The following is a 15,814-nucleotide window of genomic DNA, read 5'->3' as shown; positions in this document are numbered from 1 at the left end:
GGGCCTTGCTCTGTGTGTGACAGGGTAGAGCCATAACCTCTCCATCGGCCCTGCCCCGAGTGTGACAGTGGTGGTGCCCCAACCCCCTGATCGGCCCTGCTCTGTGGGTGACAGGGGGTGGCGCCGCAACCTCCCCATCGACCCTGCCTTGAGTGTGACAGGGGGCGGTGCCCCAACCCCCCAATCGGCCCTACCCTGAGCGTGACGGGTGGTGACATCGCAACCTCCCGATCCGCCCTGCTCTGTGCATGATGGGGCGGCGCCCCAACTCCCCAACCAGCCCTGCTCTGATGACCAGGTGGGGCTGCACCTAGGGATTGGGCCTGCCCTCTGCCACCCGGGAGCAGGCCTAAGCCAGCAGGTCGTTATCTCCCAAGGGGTCCCAGACTGCGAGAGGGCACAGGCCGGGCTGGGGGACCCCCTCCCCTCCCCGAGTGCACAAATTTTTGTGCACCGGGCCTCTAGTCTATACTAATAAAAGGGTAATATGCTAATTAGACAGGACGTCCTTCTGGACAAAGCCACAGTGGTGGGTGCCGAGGCAGAGGTGGTTAGGGGCAAATAGGCCAGCAGGGGAGAGCAGTTAGGGGGTAAACAGGCCGTCAGGGGAACAGTTAGGGGCGATCAGGCCAGCAGGCGGAGGTGGTTAGGGGCAACCGGGCCGGCAGGGGAGCAGTTAGGGGCAACAGGCTGGCAGGCAGGCAAGCAGTTAGGAGCCAGCGGTCCCAGATTGCGAGAGGGATGTCTTTCTGACTGAAGTTGGACATCCCCCGAGGGGTCCCAGATTGGAGAGGGTGCAGGCTAGGCTGAGGGACAAGTGTGCAGTAAACCAGATTCGGGCCGACAGTGCCCCAGCAACAACATAACCCACACCCGAAGGTGGAATCGTGCGGCCCCCATGAGGAATCGGGCTCTCTCCTCTCTGGTTCAGGTCCACTGCCAAGTCACTGCAGTTCACAGCTCCTGTGTTGAGTGTCTGCTCCCTGGTGGTCAATGTACCTGTCAGCCAGTCGCTTAGACTTTAATATATATAGATTATGTATAACAGGATATTGTAAAAACTAAGTTATGAAATTTTTATTAAAACGTTTCTTACATTTCGTTACATAAAATATTCGTCGTGGGCTGCATGTGGCCGTGGGCCACGAGTTTGACATGCTTGCCCTAAAGAGATCCTCTAATTCCTAATGCAGTGGTTGAGAAACTGAGAATTTGAGTAGAGCTTTTGACAAACCCTGTGGTTAGAAGGTTCAAAAATTAGAGTTCACCAAGGATAAGGGACTCAGGTAAATCTCAGGGTTTTGGTTGAGACTGTGATACACCTTAGCAGTAACAGTGAGCAGGAAATAAACCGACCTTCACAGACTGAAGTCCAGTTTCAAATTATCTCTACCCCTGATTGGATTCATTAAGCTTAATTAAGAACCTGTTGCCAGTGCTCTTAGGTTAGATGTTTACCAGAAGCAAATGTAAGTCTTGTCTGGAAGAAGAATGACGGCATCCAGAGACAGATTAGCCAGCCAATTTTCATATACAATGTTCAGAATTCAACTTTAAAGAAAAAAAGAGATGTTGATTGATAGGAAGTCTTTATATATTCTGGATACTATTAGGGTCACTGAAGGAGGAACGCATGAGGCCAAAGTGGTAAGGGTTATAAGTTTATTAGGTCCTCTTGATACCAGATGGGCTGAGCCCCCAAATGGTGCCAGCACCCAGGGATGGGGAGTCAGAGGTTTTTAAAGGACTTTAGGCGGGCTTTTTCTGGGCGGAGAGCTCTGCAGGTCCGGATCCGGGGAAGGTCTGGAGGGGAGAGATAATGGTATAGCAAGTGGAATGTGGTCTTAGCAAATGGCATGTGGTTTTAGCAAGTGGAATGTGGTCTAAGCAAAAGAGAAATGTCTATTGTGAAGTAGCCTAAAGGTCTGTTCCCTTGGGAGAGGGTATTGATTCAGTTGTTTGATCAGACCTATGAACCAGGAGGTCACGGTTCGATTCCCAATTCCAGTCAGGGCACATGCCCAGGTTGTAGGCTCTATCCCCATTGGGTGTTTGCAGGAGGCAGCCAATCAGTGATTCTCCCTCATCGGAGATGTTTCTATCTCTCCCATTTGGGGGCCCCTCCCTAGGGGATCGATCGCCTTTGGAGACACCCCTGCCCAGATGGAGTTGTATATGCTTTCAATAAACTTCCACATTTTTATTAAAGAAGCCTTTAGTCTGCGAGTTTAATCTTCAAATTTCATAGGGCAAGGACCCACTGAGGAAAAGTCTGTACCCCGAACCCCACATTTCAAGATGTAAATAAACTTTTATAATGAACTGTCAAATCTTTTTAATATCTTTTTCTTGGTATGGAAATAGCATTACTATGATAGTATTGTTTTTTTGCTTTTATTTAAATCAACTTTAATATTAATGGTTATTAGCAAATCTTGATTTTTATTACTCTGTTAAAACAAGATAGAAATGTGATACTTTAAATATTCTTTTCACTTTCCTATGAGCTATTTTATAGTAAAAAATTATTTGGTACTAGGTGTTTTTACACTCAGATTCTAAAAGTAATCTTTAGTCCCAACTAAACTTCGTACTCCAAAATTTTAAAAGTTTCTTGTATTGATATTTACACAATAAATATAATTTTAATCACTAAGTTCTTTCTCATTCCTGAAATATGTGCTTTTCTTTATCCTTGGGCATCTTGAATCATCTGATGAATCAATTTCTTCTTCTAGTTCAGGAATTTTTTCTTTCTTTTTTTTTCTTTATTCTTTGGAGGTACATGTTCTCCAAGCATATTTTTAGGACAGACATAATTTAAGTGTCTACTTTCCTCACATTCATAACACTGCGATTTATAAAAAATAATTTTGTCTTTGGATCAACTCAGCTGCTCTTCCATTGTCAATAGCAAATCTTGCTTTTATCACTCCTCCAAATAACTGTTTGTTGATTATTGCCCTGGTACAATTTTGTGCAGAATCTTTTTCTAAACAAAATAAAGGCAACCCTTTACTCTTCCTGGTGTCTTTGCTTCATTATAATAACCTTTATAACTTTGCCAAACTTGAAAAATTCGGGGTATAAGACATCGTTGGTCAGGGAAAAGGGCAAGTAGATACATTGTGCTTTTTCTTGGGGCCAATCCACCGCTCTTTTCTTCAGGTGGGGCTGGCAGAGAGATCAGAAGATCAGCTCAGAGGGGGCTCAGCCCTGCCTACAATGGCCTTGGCATCACCAATACTGGAAGGGATTGGGCACTGCAGATGAAAAGGTAGCAGCAACAATGCCTTTTCCTGGCTCTTCTGGCAATTTTGTTGTTGTTTTTATTGATTTCAGAGAAAGGAAGGGAGAAGGAAAGAGAGATAAAAACATCAATGATGAGAAAGAATCATTGGTCGCCTGCCTCCTGCATGCTCCCTACTGGGGATTGAGCCCACAATCCGGGCATGTGCCCTGACTCGGAATTGAACCGTGACCTCTTGGTTCATGGGTCAACACTCAACCACTGAGCCACACCGGCCAGACTCTCCTGGTAGTTTGTTGTTGGTTTTTGTACCTTTTTGAGGAACTCCAGAACTGTTTTTTATAGTAGCTTCACCATTTTATAGTCCCACCAGAAATATACAAGTGTTCAGTTATAAAACTGAAACAATTTGGGTTCACCATTAAACTGTTTTGAAGTTTGGGGTGATTGTCTAACAGAGGAGAGAATATGAATGTTCCAAATATTTCAAGATAGAGTTTAATGAAAATATTTCTTCCCAACAAGGATGATTTAAAGCAGCTTATGAACCTGGATTTTTCATAATCCTTTTAAAAATTTATTTAAATATTTGTACATAATATACAATTCAAAAAGCAGATTTAATATAGAGTAAAAAGTAAATCTTGCCCAGCTGGTGTGGCTCGGAGGTTGAGCGTCAATCTATGAACCAGGAGGGCATGGTACGATTCCTGGTCAGGGCACATGCCCAGATTGTGGGCTACCGATCAATGGTTTTCTCTCATCATTGATGTTTCTGACTCTCCCTCTCTCTTCCTCTCTGAAATCAATAAAAATATATATATTTTTAAAAATGAATCTTGTCCTGGCCAGTGTGGCTCAGTTGGTTGGAGCATTGTTTCGTACACCAAAAGGTCGCAGCTTTGAAATCCCATTGGGGCATATACGGGAGGCAACTGATAGATATTCCTCTCTTACATCAATGTGTGTATGTGTGTCTCCTCCCTCTCACTAAAATCATTAAAAACATATTCTCGGGTGAAGATTAAAAAGTAAATCTCCCTTTCACTCCTGTTTACAAATTATTTAATTTCCATTCTTGAAAGCAGCCTAATTTCTTATGTATGCTTCCATTGATATTCTGTAATACATGAACATATTAATATCTTTATATCTCTCCTACCTCCTGCTCTTCCTCTCCTTCCCTGCTCCTTCCCTCTTTCTTTCTCCTCTTCCTTTCTTCTTTTCTCATTTTCTCCTTTTAACATAAGTAATGTCATTCATTACATGTTCATTACTTTGCTATTTTCACTTATATTTTGAGAATTAATTCCATTGGTAGTCCTTATTGATTGCCTTTTTCTCTTTAGAACATATTTCATTTATGGAAATTCTCTAATATGTTTAATAGTCTCCTGTTGACATACACACTTTGAATATAATTATAAAGGCAGTGTTTATTAAAATACATTTTACAGTGGGACCTTGACTTACGTGTCCCGACTAACGAGTTTTTCGAGATACGAGCCATCTCTCGGCCGATTTTTTGCTTTGAGTTGCGAGCTAAAATTCGGGTTACGAGCCAGCTTCAGATACTCCACCGCTAGTTAGCGCAGCGAACGTCACAGTGAACACCACAACATCAGCCCAGCATCATGTGTCATTGTAATGGGGAAAATTGATTTGACATATGAGTAATTTGAGTTACGAGCTCTGTCACGGAACGAATTAAACTTGTAAGTCAAGGCCCCACTGTATTTTCATTGACGGTTATTAGCTATTAAAGTGTATACATTTTTTGGGACACCCTGTATATTTTGGTAATTGCTTGTCTTGCTATTGCATTTTTATAAAAGTAATTTCACCTTTGTCATCTATTAGACTGAATACTCACCTCTTAAGAAGTATGAGCAGTTAAATAGTATAATGATTAATTTTAAGACAAGCATTTCTTTATGAATTTTGTTTTAAGCTTCTGGATTCATTTAATCTCATAACCTCAAATTAAAAGGCAAACTGTTGTCCTGGCCAGTTTTCTCAGTGGTTAGAGTGCCAGCCCTCAGACCAAAGGGGTTGCGGGTTTGATTCCCGGTGAAGGGCATGTACCTGGGTTGCAGGTTTGATCCCCAGCCCTGGTTAGGGTGCATGTGGGAGGCAACCAATCGATGTGTCTCTCTCTCTCATAGATGTTTCTCTCTCTCCCTCTCCCTCCCCGCTTCCCTCCCACTGTCTAAAAAATTAATGGAAAAAATATCCTTGGGTGAGGGTTAACAACAACAACAAAAAAAGGCAAACTGTTAAGTAGCTATAATCATAAACAGATGCAATAAGGTAGTTTCTTATTTCTTTGAATTAGACTTTTCTCAATACTGGTAAACATGTAAAACCAAATATGGAAATACATTGGATGCTAAGGTTGATATAACATTATAACAACTAATTTAAAGTTTTATCTTTCGTGAGGACAGATTATTCTCATTTATTAATATTAGTAAAAGTTTTAATACAAATCTACATGATTAAATGTGGTATTAACATAGTACTTCTTATATCTATAGAGTACCATGTTAGACATATTTGAAAGATTCTGCTACTGAAAACATGCTTAAGGACACTGGTTCATTCTGTCTCATTTTAAGATTTAAATTTGAATTGTGAAACTTACTCTAGACATTGTTCCTATAATTCTAGTAGCTGCTACAGTTTGGTGCATTGCTTCCAGTAGATTCGCTATCCTTAGCAATTGAAAGTAGAAGCAATGGAGCCAATCAGTATTTTTTCCATGAAAAAAAAATCTAAACTACACTTATATTTAGCTGTATAAGAAACAAGATTAGGAGTACTAGTAACTCAGTGCCTTATAATTCACTGCCTTATATGTGAGGATTACTGGAATTTAAGTAGCTTTACCCATCAAAGTTACTAGTTCAGTCAAAAATTATTTAACCAAATCCATTTTTTGTGCTCCATCCCTTAGTCTGTAACTTCATTACACTTTTATTTAGTCCCTTAGTGGCTTTTGTTTTCACTCAACATAAAATGACACAGCGCCTCCCCCACCTACATAGTGGATAGCCATATTGCTCCCTTGTAGACTTCTTCAGGTTTCTGCTCAAAAGTCACCTTAGCAGTTGATCTTTCATCACCCTATATAAAATAGCAATCCTCCCCCAACTGCCCTCCTCTTATTTTTCTTGCTTTATTTTCTCCCTAACCCTCATTTTCTGACATAGTACATACATTTACATGTTTATTTGCTTATTGTCTTTATTTTCTTCTCATCAGAATGTAAGTTCTTAAGGTGGACTCTTTCTTTTGTCTTCTACTATATCACTAACACATTAAACAGTGCCTGTTACATAGCAGTTGCTCAGTAAACATTTGAATGAATGTATGAACCTTGGATTTCCTTTCCTGCCATTTCTGAAAGTTCTCCTTAGATCATAACATTGTCTTTAAATGTCTTCATATATCACCTGAATTTTGAGTACTCGTGTGCTGTCTCATACAGTTGTAAATCAGTATTTTATATTTTTTATTATAAGATTAAATAGAGTTACATAGCATGTCATTTTTGACATGCTATAAATATGCTGTTTACATAAAATTGTTGCATCAATCTGTTAAAAGTATCATGGCAATTTGATTCCCATCAATACTTATTTAAAATATATAGTGTGTCCCAAAATTCACGCAAGATTTGAATTTTGTGTGAGCATTAAAAACAACAACAAAAAATAAAAGCCTAATTTTACTTGGTTTATTGAATCATATTCTAATATCTGTTGCCCTTTGATTTCAATCCCTTCAATTTGATAAGCATTACCAAGTACCAATTATGGCCCAGGAGCAGGGACAACGAAGATCACGGCTTTGAGTATGTGCCAGCAAAGCCGTGGAGGCCATTTACCTGATGTGCTATTCCATACATAACCCTATACTGCATACTTTATGAATCAATAAAAAATTTACAATTTTTAATTATAAACCTGTGTTTTCTATCAAAATTACTTCTTGCGTGAATTTTGGGACACCCTATACATGCACAAGTTTTTATTTATAGTTAGACATTTTATGTTATTCTTTTTCTCCTTGAAAGGAGACTTTCCATTTATTTCCATTCTACTTTCACCACATAGATTTCTTCTAATGTAATACTTCTATGCTTGAAATAAGGTAGTAATTCTATTATTCTTGTAATAACGATATATACATTTCTTTAATGATAAAAGCACTCAAAAAACTAGGAAAAAAGGGGACCTTTTTAACATAATAAAAAACATTTATGAAAAACTATAGCTAACATTTTACTAAATTGTAAAAGACTGAAAGCTTTTCTCTAAAATTAGGAACAAGACAGAGATACCTGTTTTTGCCACTACTATTCAACATTGTACTAGAAGTCCTAGCCAGAGCAATTGGGCAAGAAAAATAAAAGGCATTCATTTTGAAAAGGAAGAAGTAAAACTATGTATTTGCAGATGACATGATTCCATATATAGAAAACTTCAAAAATTCTAGTGATAAGTGAATTAAGAGAAGTTGCAGGTTTCACAATATCAGGTTTTTGTTTTTTTTAACACTAGCAATAAACATTTTTAAAAGAAAATAAGGAATACATTTAACCTAGAAAGCAAAGCATTTGTACACTGAAAACTGGAAGAAAATTCAAATTTATGGGTTGTAAGACTCAATATTGCTAAGATAGAAGTACCACCCAAAGTGATCTTTAGATTCAGTGTCATGTCTATCAAAATTCCAAGTCTGTTTCTTGCAGAAATAGAAAAGTTTAATCTTTAAATTTATATGGAATACAACAGACTCCGAATAACCACAACAGTAATGAAAATGAAAATGAAAAACAAATTTGGACAGCTCCATCATATAGACCCATAGACTAGAATTGAGATTTCAGAAGTGAACCCATACACCTACGGCCATTTGATTTTCTACAAGAGTGCGAGACCATCCAATGGGGGTAGAATAGTAAATGGTGCTGAGACAAGTAGATATCCATGTGCAAAGGAATGAAGCTGGATCCCTACCTCACTCCAAATATAAAAACTTAAAATGGATCAAAAACCTAAATTAAAGTCTTTGCCATAAAACCATAAAGCTCTTAGAAGAAAATATAGGGGTAGATCTTCATGACTTCCTCCTATCTGACAATGGATTCTTAGCTATGACACCAAAAGCACAAACCACAAAAGAAAAAAAAAACAGACAAATTGGAATTCATCATAATTAAAAGCTTTTGTGCATAAAAGAGCATTATCAAGAAAGTGAAAAGATAACTTACAGAATGGGAGAGAATATTTGCAAATTATATATCTGATAAAATTCTAATATATAAAGAACCTAATAACAGACAACTGAACTTTAAAAAAATATAGAAGACATGAATAGACTTTTCTCCAAAGGAGATACTAGTACACAACTGGTCAACAAGCACACGAAGAGATACTCAACTTCCTTGGTCATTGAGGAAATGAAACTCAAACCACATTGAGGTACTGCTTAACAGGTCCAGCAGTTTGACTGTAGTAAAAAATATTGGAAGGTAAGTGTCAGCAAGGATATGGAGAAATAAGAGCCCTTGCAAATTGCTGGTGGGACTGTAAAATGATGAAGACCCTTTAAAAAACAGCGTTGGCGTTCCTAAAAAAGATAAACATAGAATTATCATATGACCCAGCAATTTCACCCATAGGTATATACCCCCCAAAATTGAAAATAGGCACTCAAATACTTGTAAAAAAAGTTCATAGTGGCATTATTTACAGTAACCAAAAGATGGAAGCAACCCAAATGTCTATCAACAGATGAATGGATAAACAGGTTGTGGTATATACGTACGTCAGCCATAGAAGAGAACTGAAGTATTGGTACATGTTATATATAACATGGATGAGCCTCAAAAACAATATATTGAATGCAAGAAGCCAGGCATACGTGGCCGGTTTGGCTCGGTGGATGGAGCGTCGGCCTGTGGACTGAGGGGTCCCAGGTTCGATTCCGGTCAAGGGCATGTGCCTTGGTTGCGGGCACATCCCCAGTGGTGGGTGTGCAGGAGGCAGCTGATCAATGTTTCTCTCTCATCGATGTTTCTAGCTCTCTATTCCTCTCCCTTTCTCTCTGTGAAAAATCAATAGAATATGTTTGGAAAAAAAAAAAAAAAGAAGCCAGGCATAAAAGGCCACAAATGGTATGATTCCTTTAAATAAAATACTCAAAATAAGCAGATCGAAAGAGATAAAAAACCAGTTAGTGGTTGCAAAGGAATGGGGGAGAGGGGACATAGGAAGAGATTATTTAAAGGGCTTTAAAAAATATAGAAGAAAAATGTAGAAATGTTTTCTTTAGACATGTTGAAAAAGTTTTGAGACTGGTGAGAGTCGGTAATTGCACAACATTGTGAAGGCACAAAATACCACTGAATTGTACTCTTTAAAATAGCTAATTGTGATATGTGAATTTCACTTGAAAACGTATATATAAACCTAATGTTAAAGTTTTTTATATTGTATAACCAAACAGCTTTAAGTGCTTTAATATTTCTTACGGGTTGAGTTACTATCGTTGTTGTGTAATAAATGTTTTACAGATTTTGTTAAATAATGATTTTAATTAAATCATTAAGAGTCAAATTTATTGGAAATACATCTTCTCTTAATAGTATGGATTTTTTTAGTGCCATGTAGTTCATGTATCCATGAATGAAGGCTGACGAGTTCAACATCAATTTTATTCCTGTTTTATTTCATTATTATTGTTATTATTTTTAACCTTAACTCTCACAACCATTTTTATTAGAAAGGTGAATCCTGATCTTCATGCTGGGCTTTTTGATAGAATTTCTGGTAGTGATCATGGGCACCAGGGTCCTTGAACTCTTGGGGTTTGCTGTGGAGGCAGGCAGCTACCAGAATGGTCTGGTCGTACTGGATGAGAATGTCTTTGATCTCCTTCTTGGAAGCCTATCCACATGTTTTTGGTAATAGGCCACCAGGGCTTTGGAGGTGGCCTGGCCGATTGCATAAGTCTGGGCCACGTGACCACCACCCTTCCCATGGACACAGCCAGCTCATTGTTCCTTGCCCAGAGGCAGAGCAGGCTCCAGTAGCTTGTGTTGCAGGGTGTGGTTGGATCGTGTTCAGGGAGCACCCATTCATCTAACGAGGCAGGTGCCCCATTTGCCATGTGCCAGGGCTCTGGCAGTTTTCTTGTGTCCTAAGACCTGCCCTAACTGCAGAGGACCCTCGGATGGCATGGCTGCAGGTGTACATGAGATATCCTCATTGTGAGGCGCTACAAGCAGAAAAAAAGTCCTATTTTATGTTTTGTTAGACATAAGAGCTGAGAAACATTGTTAATATAAATAAGTAGATGGTGATGGACATTTTGTTAAGTCTGTGTCACTCAGTTCTTTGAATTTCTATGTCATATGCCAAAAAAAACACACACATAGTGTGATTTACTGTAAAATTTAGTTGTAGTGATTTATCAGTTGATAATTCAGATTTTCCTTCAATTTTTTTGAAACTGAAGAATTGGAAAACACTTTATACTTGCATAAGAATTTGATAATCACTAGAGTCAGTCATTTTCACTACTGCCTCAACACTTATACCAGTATTTCCAGTTGCCCTTATATTTACTGCTTTAGGGATTTTGCCTCTCAGGGAAATATATCAAGGTAATAAGACACATAGGTTAGAGGACTATCTTTTGTGAAATGAAAAGGCATTGTTAAAAGGGAAAAGGAGAAGGTGAACTCCGTGACACAGGCAGAGCAGTGTTTGAAAGAATTATCTGTAGGAGTTGAAAATCTGATACCCTTAAAACCTGTCTATACCCATGCAACTCTTGCAAAATCTTTATGTACCCGCAGGGTGCTGAACTCTCTCTGCGATTTTGTATAAAATGCTTTTTACTACCTACCTTCAGATAGGAATCATTGAATAGCTTGGGACTTCTGTGTACTGTGATTAAATAAATGAAAAATGGGATTTGCCCTAAAACTCTTTTTTGAAAATGGCTTTATTTATTTAGTACTGGAATAAATATAGAATTAATATCAAATTCTTTAAAATTTGGTGACTTAGGAGGTTGGCTTCTCTTATAATTCCTTTTCTAAAATCTTTCCCAGGTCAATGAGTGGTCATTGAAGATAAGAAAGGAAATGAGAGTTGTTGACAGGCAAATAAGAGGTAAATTATCATTTTATGTCTCCTGTTCCCTCACTCCCTTAGTGTATTTTGCATTAGTTCATAAAAATAAGCTGCTTCAAAACATAGTTGATTCTTATATTATTTATAATTATTCTATTTTGCTTTCTAATAATTATAAGAAAAACTAATCCTAATGAACTCAAAGAAACTTCATATTTTGTTAGAACTAAATCTTTCTCTGGCCTGGAATTCAGCTATTCAAGGGAGAGGGGTCATGTTCATTCATTTCTGATTTTCTAGAGCTCAGTGTTGGAAACAAAGCAGGTGCTCACATACTGTGGTAGACAGAATAATGTCCTCCCAAAGATGTCCGTCCACATTTTAATCCCCACAGCCTGGGAATATGTTACCTTACGTGGCAAAAGGGAATGTGCAGATGTGATTAAATTAAGGCTCCTGAAGTGGGGAGATAATCCTGGGTTATCTGGGTGGGCCCAATTTAATCACCAAGTCCTTATAAGACGGAAGCAGTATGTTGAGGAAAGTGAGAGGAAAGATGTGAACACAGTACCAGCTATTGGAGTGATGTATTTTGAACATGGAGGAACAGGCCATGCGCCAAAGAACACAGTTGGCCTCTGGAAGCTAGAAAAGACAGGGAAGTGGCTTCTCCCATGAAGCTTCCAGAAGAAACACAGTCCTTTCAACACATTGATTTTTCAGGCTCCTAACCACCAGAATTATAGAAGAATAAATGTGTTGTTTTGAGCCATCTTATCTAATAAGAGAAACATGGAAATTGACTGTACCTCCGCTACACACAAGCCACGCCCACAAGCCAATCAGGAGCAACTATGCAAATAAACCCAACCAAGATGGCAGTGGCCACAGAGCTGGAGCAAACAGGGGGCTTGCGTTGCCCCAAGTTTCCCGCCTGCCCTGGCTGGCTGTGGGCTCCGCTCAAGGCTACAAAGTTTCAATTATAGAAGATAAACAAATCCCAGATACCTGCTTCCAGCCGCTGTGGCCTCCGCTCAAGGAGGGTCTGGAAGCCTGGGTTGACCGGGGCCGTGGCCAGCTTGCAAACAGCCATCAGCCCCTCACCCAGGCTGGCCAGGACCCCAGCGGGGCCCCCCACCCTGAAGGGGGTGTGACCAGCCTGAAAATGGCCCTCAGCCCCTCACCCAGGCTGGCCACACCCTCATGGGGTGAGGGTCCATGCTAGGGGCTTGGCCAGCCTGCAAACAGCCATCAGCTTCTCACCCAGGCTGGCCAGGCACCCCAGTGGGGACCCCTACCCTGAAGGGGGTGTGGCCAGCCTGCAAACAGCCATCAGCTTCTCACCCAGGCTGGCCAGGCACCCCAGTGGGGACCCCTACCCTGAAGGGGGTGTGGCCAGCCTGCAAACAGCCATCAGCTTCTCACCCAGGCTGGCCAGGCACCCCAGTGGGGACCCCTACCCTGAAGGGGGTGTGGCCAGCCTGCAAACAGCCATCAGCTTCTCACCCAGGCTGGCCAGGCACCCCAGTGGGGACCCCTACCCTGAAGGGGGTGTGGCCAGCCTGCAAACAGCCATCAGCTTCTCACCCAGGCTGGCCAGGCACCCCAGTGGGGACCCCTACCCTGAAGGGGGTGTGGCCAGCCTGCAAACAGCCATCAGCTTCTCACCCAGGCTGGCCAGGCACCCCAGTGGGGACCCCTACCCTGAAGGGGGTGTGGCCAGCCTGCAAACAGCCATCAGCTTCTCACCCAGGCTGGCCAGGCACCCCAGTGGGGACCCCTACCCTGAAGGGGGTGTGGCCAGCCTGCAAACAGCCATCAGCTTCTCACCCAGGCTGGCCAGGCACCCCAGTGGAGACCCCCACCCTGAAGGGGGTGTGACCAGCCTGAAAATGGCCCTCAGCCCCTCACCCAGGCTGGCCACACCCTCATGGGGTGAGGGTCCATGCTAGGGGCTTGGCCAGCCTGCAAACAGCCATCAGCTTCTCACCCAGGCTGGCCAGGCACCCCAGTGGGGACCCCTACCCTGAAGGGGGTGTGGCCAGCCTGCAAACAGCCATCAGCTTCTCACCCAGGCTGGCCAGGCACCCCAGTGGGGACCCCTACCCTGAAGGGTAAACCGGCAGTAGGACATCCTTTGAGGGGTCCCAGATTGGAGAGGGTGCAGGCCGGGCTGAGGAACACCTCCCTCCCCCATGCATGAATTTCGTGCACCAGGCCACTAGTTAATAATAAAGAACTAAAGAAAACTCTACTTATAAAGAAATTAGAGGCCTGGTGCACAAAATTCGTGCATGGGGGGGTGTCCCTCAGCCCAGCCTGCACCCTCTCCAATCTGAGACCCTCAAGGGATGTCCGACTGCCCGTCCTGGTGGGATCGGGCCTAAACGGGCAGTCGGACATGCCTCTCACAATCCAGGACTACTGCCTCCCAACTGCTTGCCTGCCTGCTTGCCTGATCATTCCCTAACCACTCCCCTGCCAGCCTGATCGACACCTAACTGCACCCCTGCCGGTCCAGTTGCCCCTAACTGCCCTCCACTGCCAGCCTGGTCACCTCTAACTGCCCTCCCCTGCCAGCCTGGTTGCCCCTAACTGCCCTCTCCTGCCAGCCTTGTCGACATCAACTGCCTTCCCCTGCAGGCCTGGTCCCTCCCAACTGCCCTCCCCTGCAGGCCTGGGTCCCTCCCAATTGTCCTCCCTTGCAGGCCTGGTCACCCCTAACTGCTCTCCCCTGCAGGCCTGGTCCCTCCCAACTGCCCTCCCCTGCAGGCCTGATCACCCACAACCACCCTCCCCTGCTGGCCATCTTGTGTGTTGGAGTGATGGTCAATTTGCACATTACCTCTTTATTAGATAGGATAATTTTATGGAATGCAAATTAAATAAACTGTTACATAAGTAAGGAATGCAATTCCATTTTCACTGCTCTAAGCATGGCTGTAAATTGAGGAAAATATATTTATAAGTAAATTGTTGTTGGGTACCACTTAAAATTAAGGTGACTTGCAAAGAGATAATGACATTTAAAACTTTTATGATTTTTAACACTTTCATGATTGGAGTAAAATTAATACCATAAAAATATCCCAATGTCACCTTCTTAAAAAAAGAATTGGAGAGGGGAATTTCATTCCCATCCACAATGGAGTGAGGGATTCAGACTTGCACTCTCATTGTAAATAAAGAACTGGACAAAGTCTATGAAACCCAAGTTTGCAAACATTGGACAACTGGCAATGCAGAATTTTGATCACTGAGAGAAGGGAAACAAAGGGAGAGAGCCCTAATATGTATGTCCCTGATTTTCTGCCTGGAGAAACTTTCTGGATCATACATAGTACGTGGAAGGGGATTCTAAACAGAGCATGGTGGTCTCACTGAGTTGGGGAAACAGAATGGGGATCAGGGAGGCTGCAGTGGCTGGACTTTGTGGGCCAGTGTATCAGAGAGAAGGGCATTGCCCAGATAAAGAGCCCCACACATCTACATGGGGTCTCATTGAGTCTCTGGCTGAATACTGTGCCCTGTATACTTAGAATGAGATTTCAAGTGGTTGGGCAAAGAACAATTACTGAGGACAGAACAAACTACTAGGAAGTTATAGGCTAAACAAGTCCCAGCACTAACGAGGAATTGAGAGATGGTAGACTTCTGATCCCACACAGTAATACCACCTTTTTGAACATCTGGTACAGTTAATAGAGACCCCAGAAGGGCTATGTCTTGATATTAAGGCTAAATAGCCCTAGATTAAAGGCCGCCATAAGTCCATAGCAACAGCTTAAATTCAAGTCTTGAAACCTGATCTGCAGGCAATTTAACTGTCTTCCAAATAAAGCTGCTCTTTACAAGAAGAACAAAAAATTTAGACACTTAGCAATTACTGGGAAGAAGCAGGACAGTGGGAATCAAAATCAGGAAATATAAATAGACTAAAAAAAAACACAATAATGATCGAAAGCAGACAAGAATTTAAGACAGCTTGATCCCCAGTGGGGGGCGTTCAGGAGGCAGCCAATCAATGATTCTCTCTCATCATTGATGCTTCGGTCTCTCTTTCCTTCTCCCTTTCTCTCTGAAATAAATAAAAAAAATATATAAAGTTAAAGAAAAGAAAAGAGCAAAGTGGAACTTCTAAAAATAAAAGATCCGAAATAAAAATAAAATTAAAATGTCACTGAATGGGTTTAATAAGCAGATTAGACACTATAGAAAACAAGATCAGTGAAATTGAAGATACCAATGCAAACTTTTAAAACTATAGTATAGAGAGGAAAAAAATTTTAAATATATTTTTATTGATTTCAGAGAGGAAAGGAGAGGGAGAGAGAGATAGAGGGAGAATCGTCGACCAGCTACCTCCTACAAACTGGGGACCAAGCCTGCAACCCAGGCATGTGCCCTGACCAGG

At 41.6% G+C, this 15,814-nt stretch overlaps 1 protein-coding gene and 1 long non-coding RNA gene across 3 annotated transcripts in view; one reads left to right on the top strand and one right to left on the bottom strand.

Annotated features, from left to right (window-relative positions):
• The window catches only part of LOC106724116, a 27,417-nt gene extending 11,981 nt beyond the window's left edge, over positions 1–15,436 (bottom strand). Inside the window, exon 1 of the long non-coding RNA XR_001359877.1 lies at positions 15,182–15,436. This is a non-coding gene — a long non-coding RNA (uncharacterized LOC106724116). The remainder of the gene's footprint in view (positions 1–15,181) is intronic.
• CHMP3 (charged multivesicular body protein 3) overlaps positions 1–15,814 on the top strand; it is a 39,425-nt gene that overhangs the window by 4,763 nt on the left and 18,848 nt on the right. The window contains exon 2 of one of the 2 annotated variants that reach the window (XM_014530178.1): positions 11,379–11,439. The exons of the other annotated variant lie outside the window; for it this stretch is intronic. Within the exon in view, the coding sequence (XP_014385664.1) occupies positions 11,379–11,439 (61 nt within the window). The remainder of the gene's footprint in view (positions 1–11,378; positions 11,440–15,814) is intronic. 2 annotated transcript variants of the gene reach the window in all.

This window comes from Myotis brandtii, unplaced genomic scaffold, assembly GCF_000412655.1.
Source record: "Myotis brandtii unplaced genomic scaffold, ASM41265v1 scaffold1172, whole genome shotgun sequence".
In the NCBI taxonomy this organism is placed as follows: Eukaryota; Metazoa; Chordata; class Mammalia; order Chiroptera; family Vespertilionidae; genus Myotis; species Myotis brandtii.
Note: the sequence above shows the minus strand (reverse complement) of the source record. Positions and strands in the feature narration are given on the sequence as shown.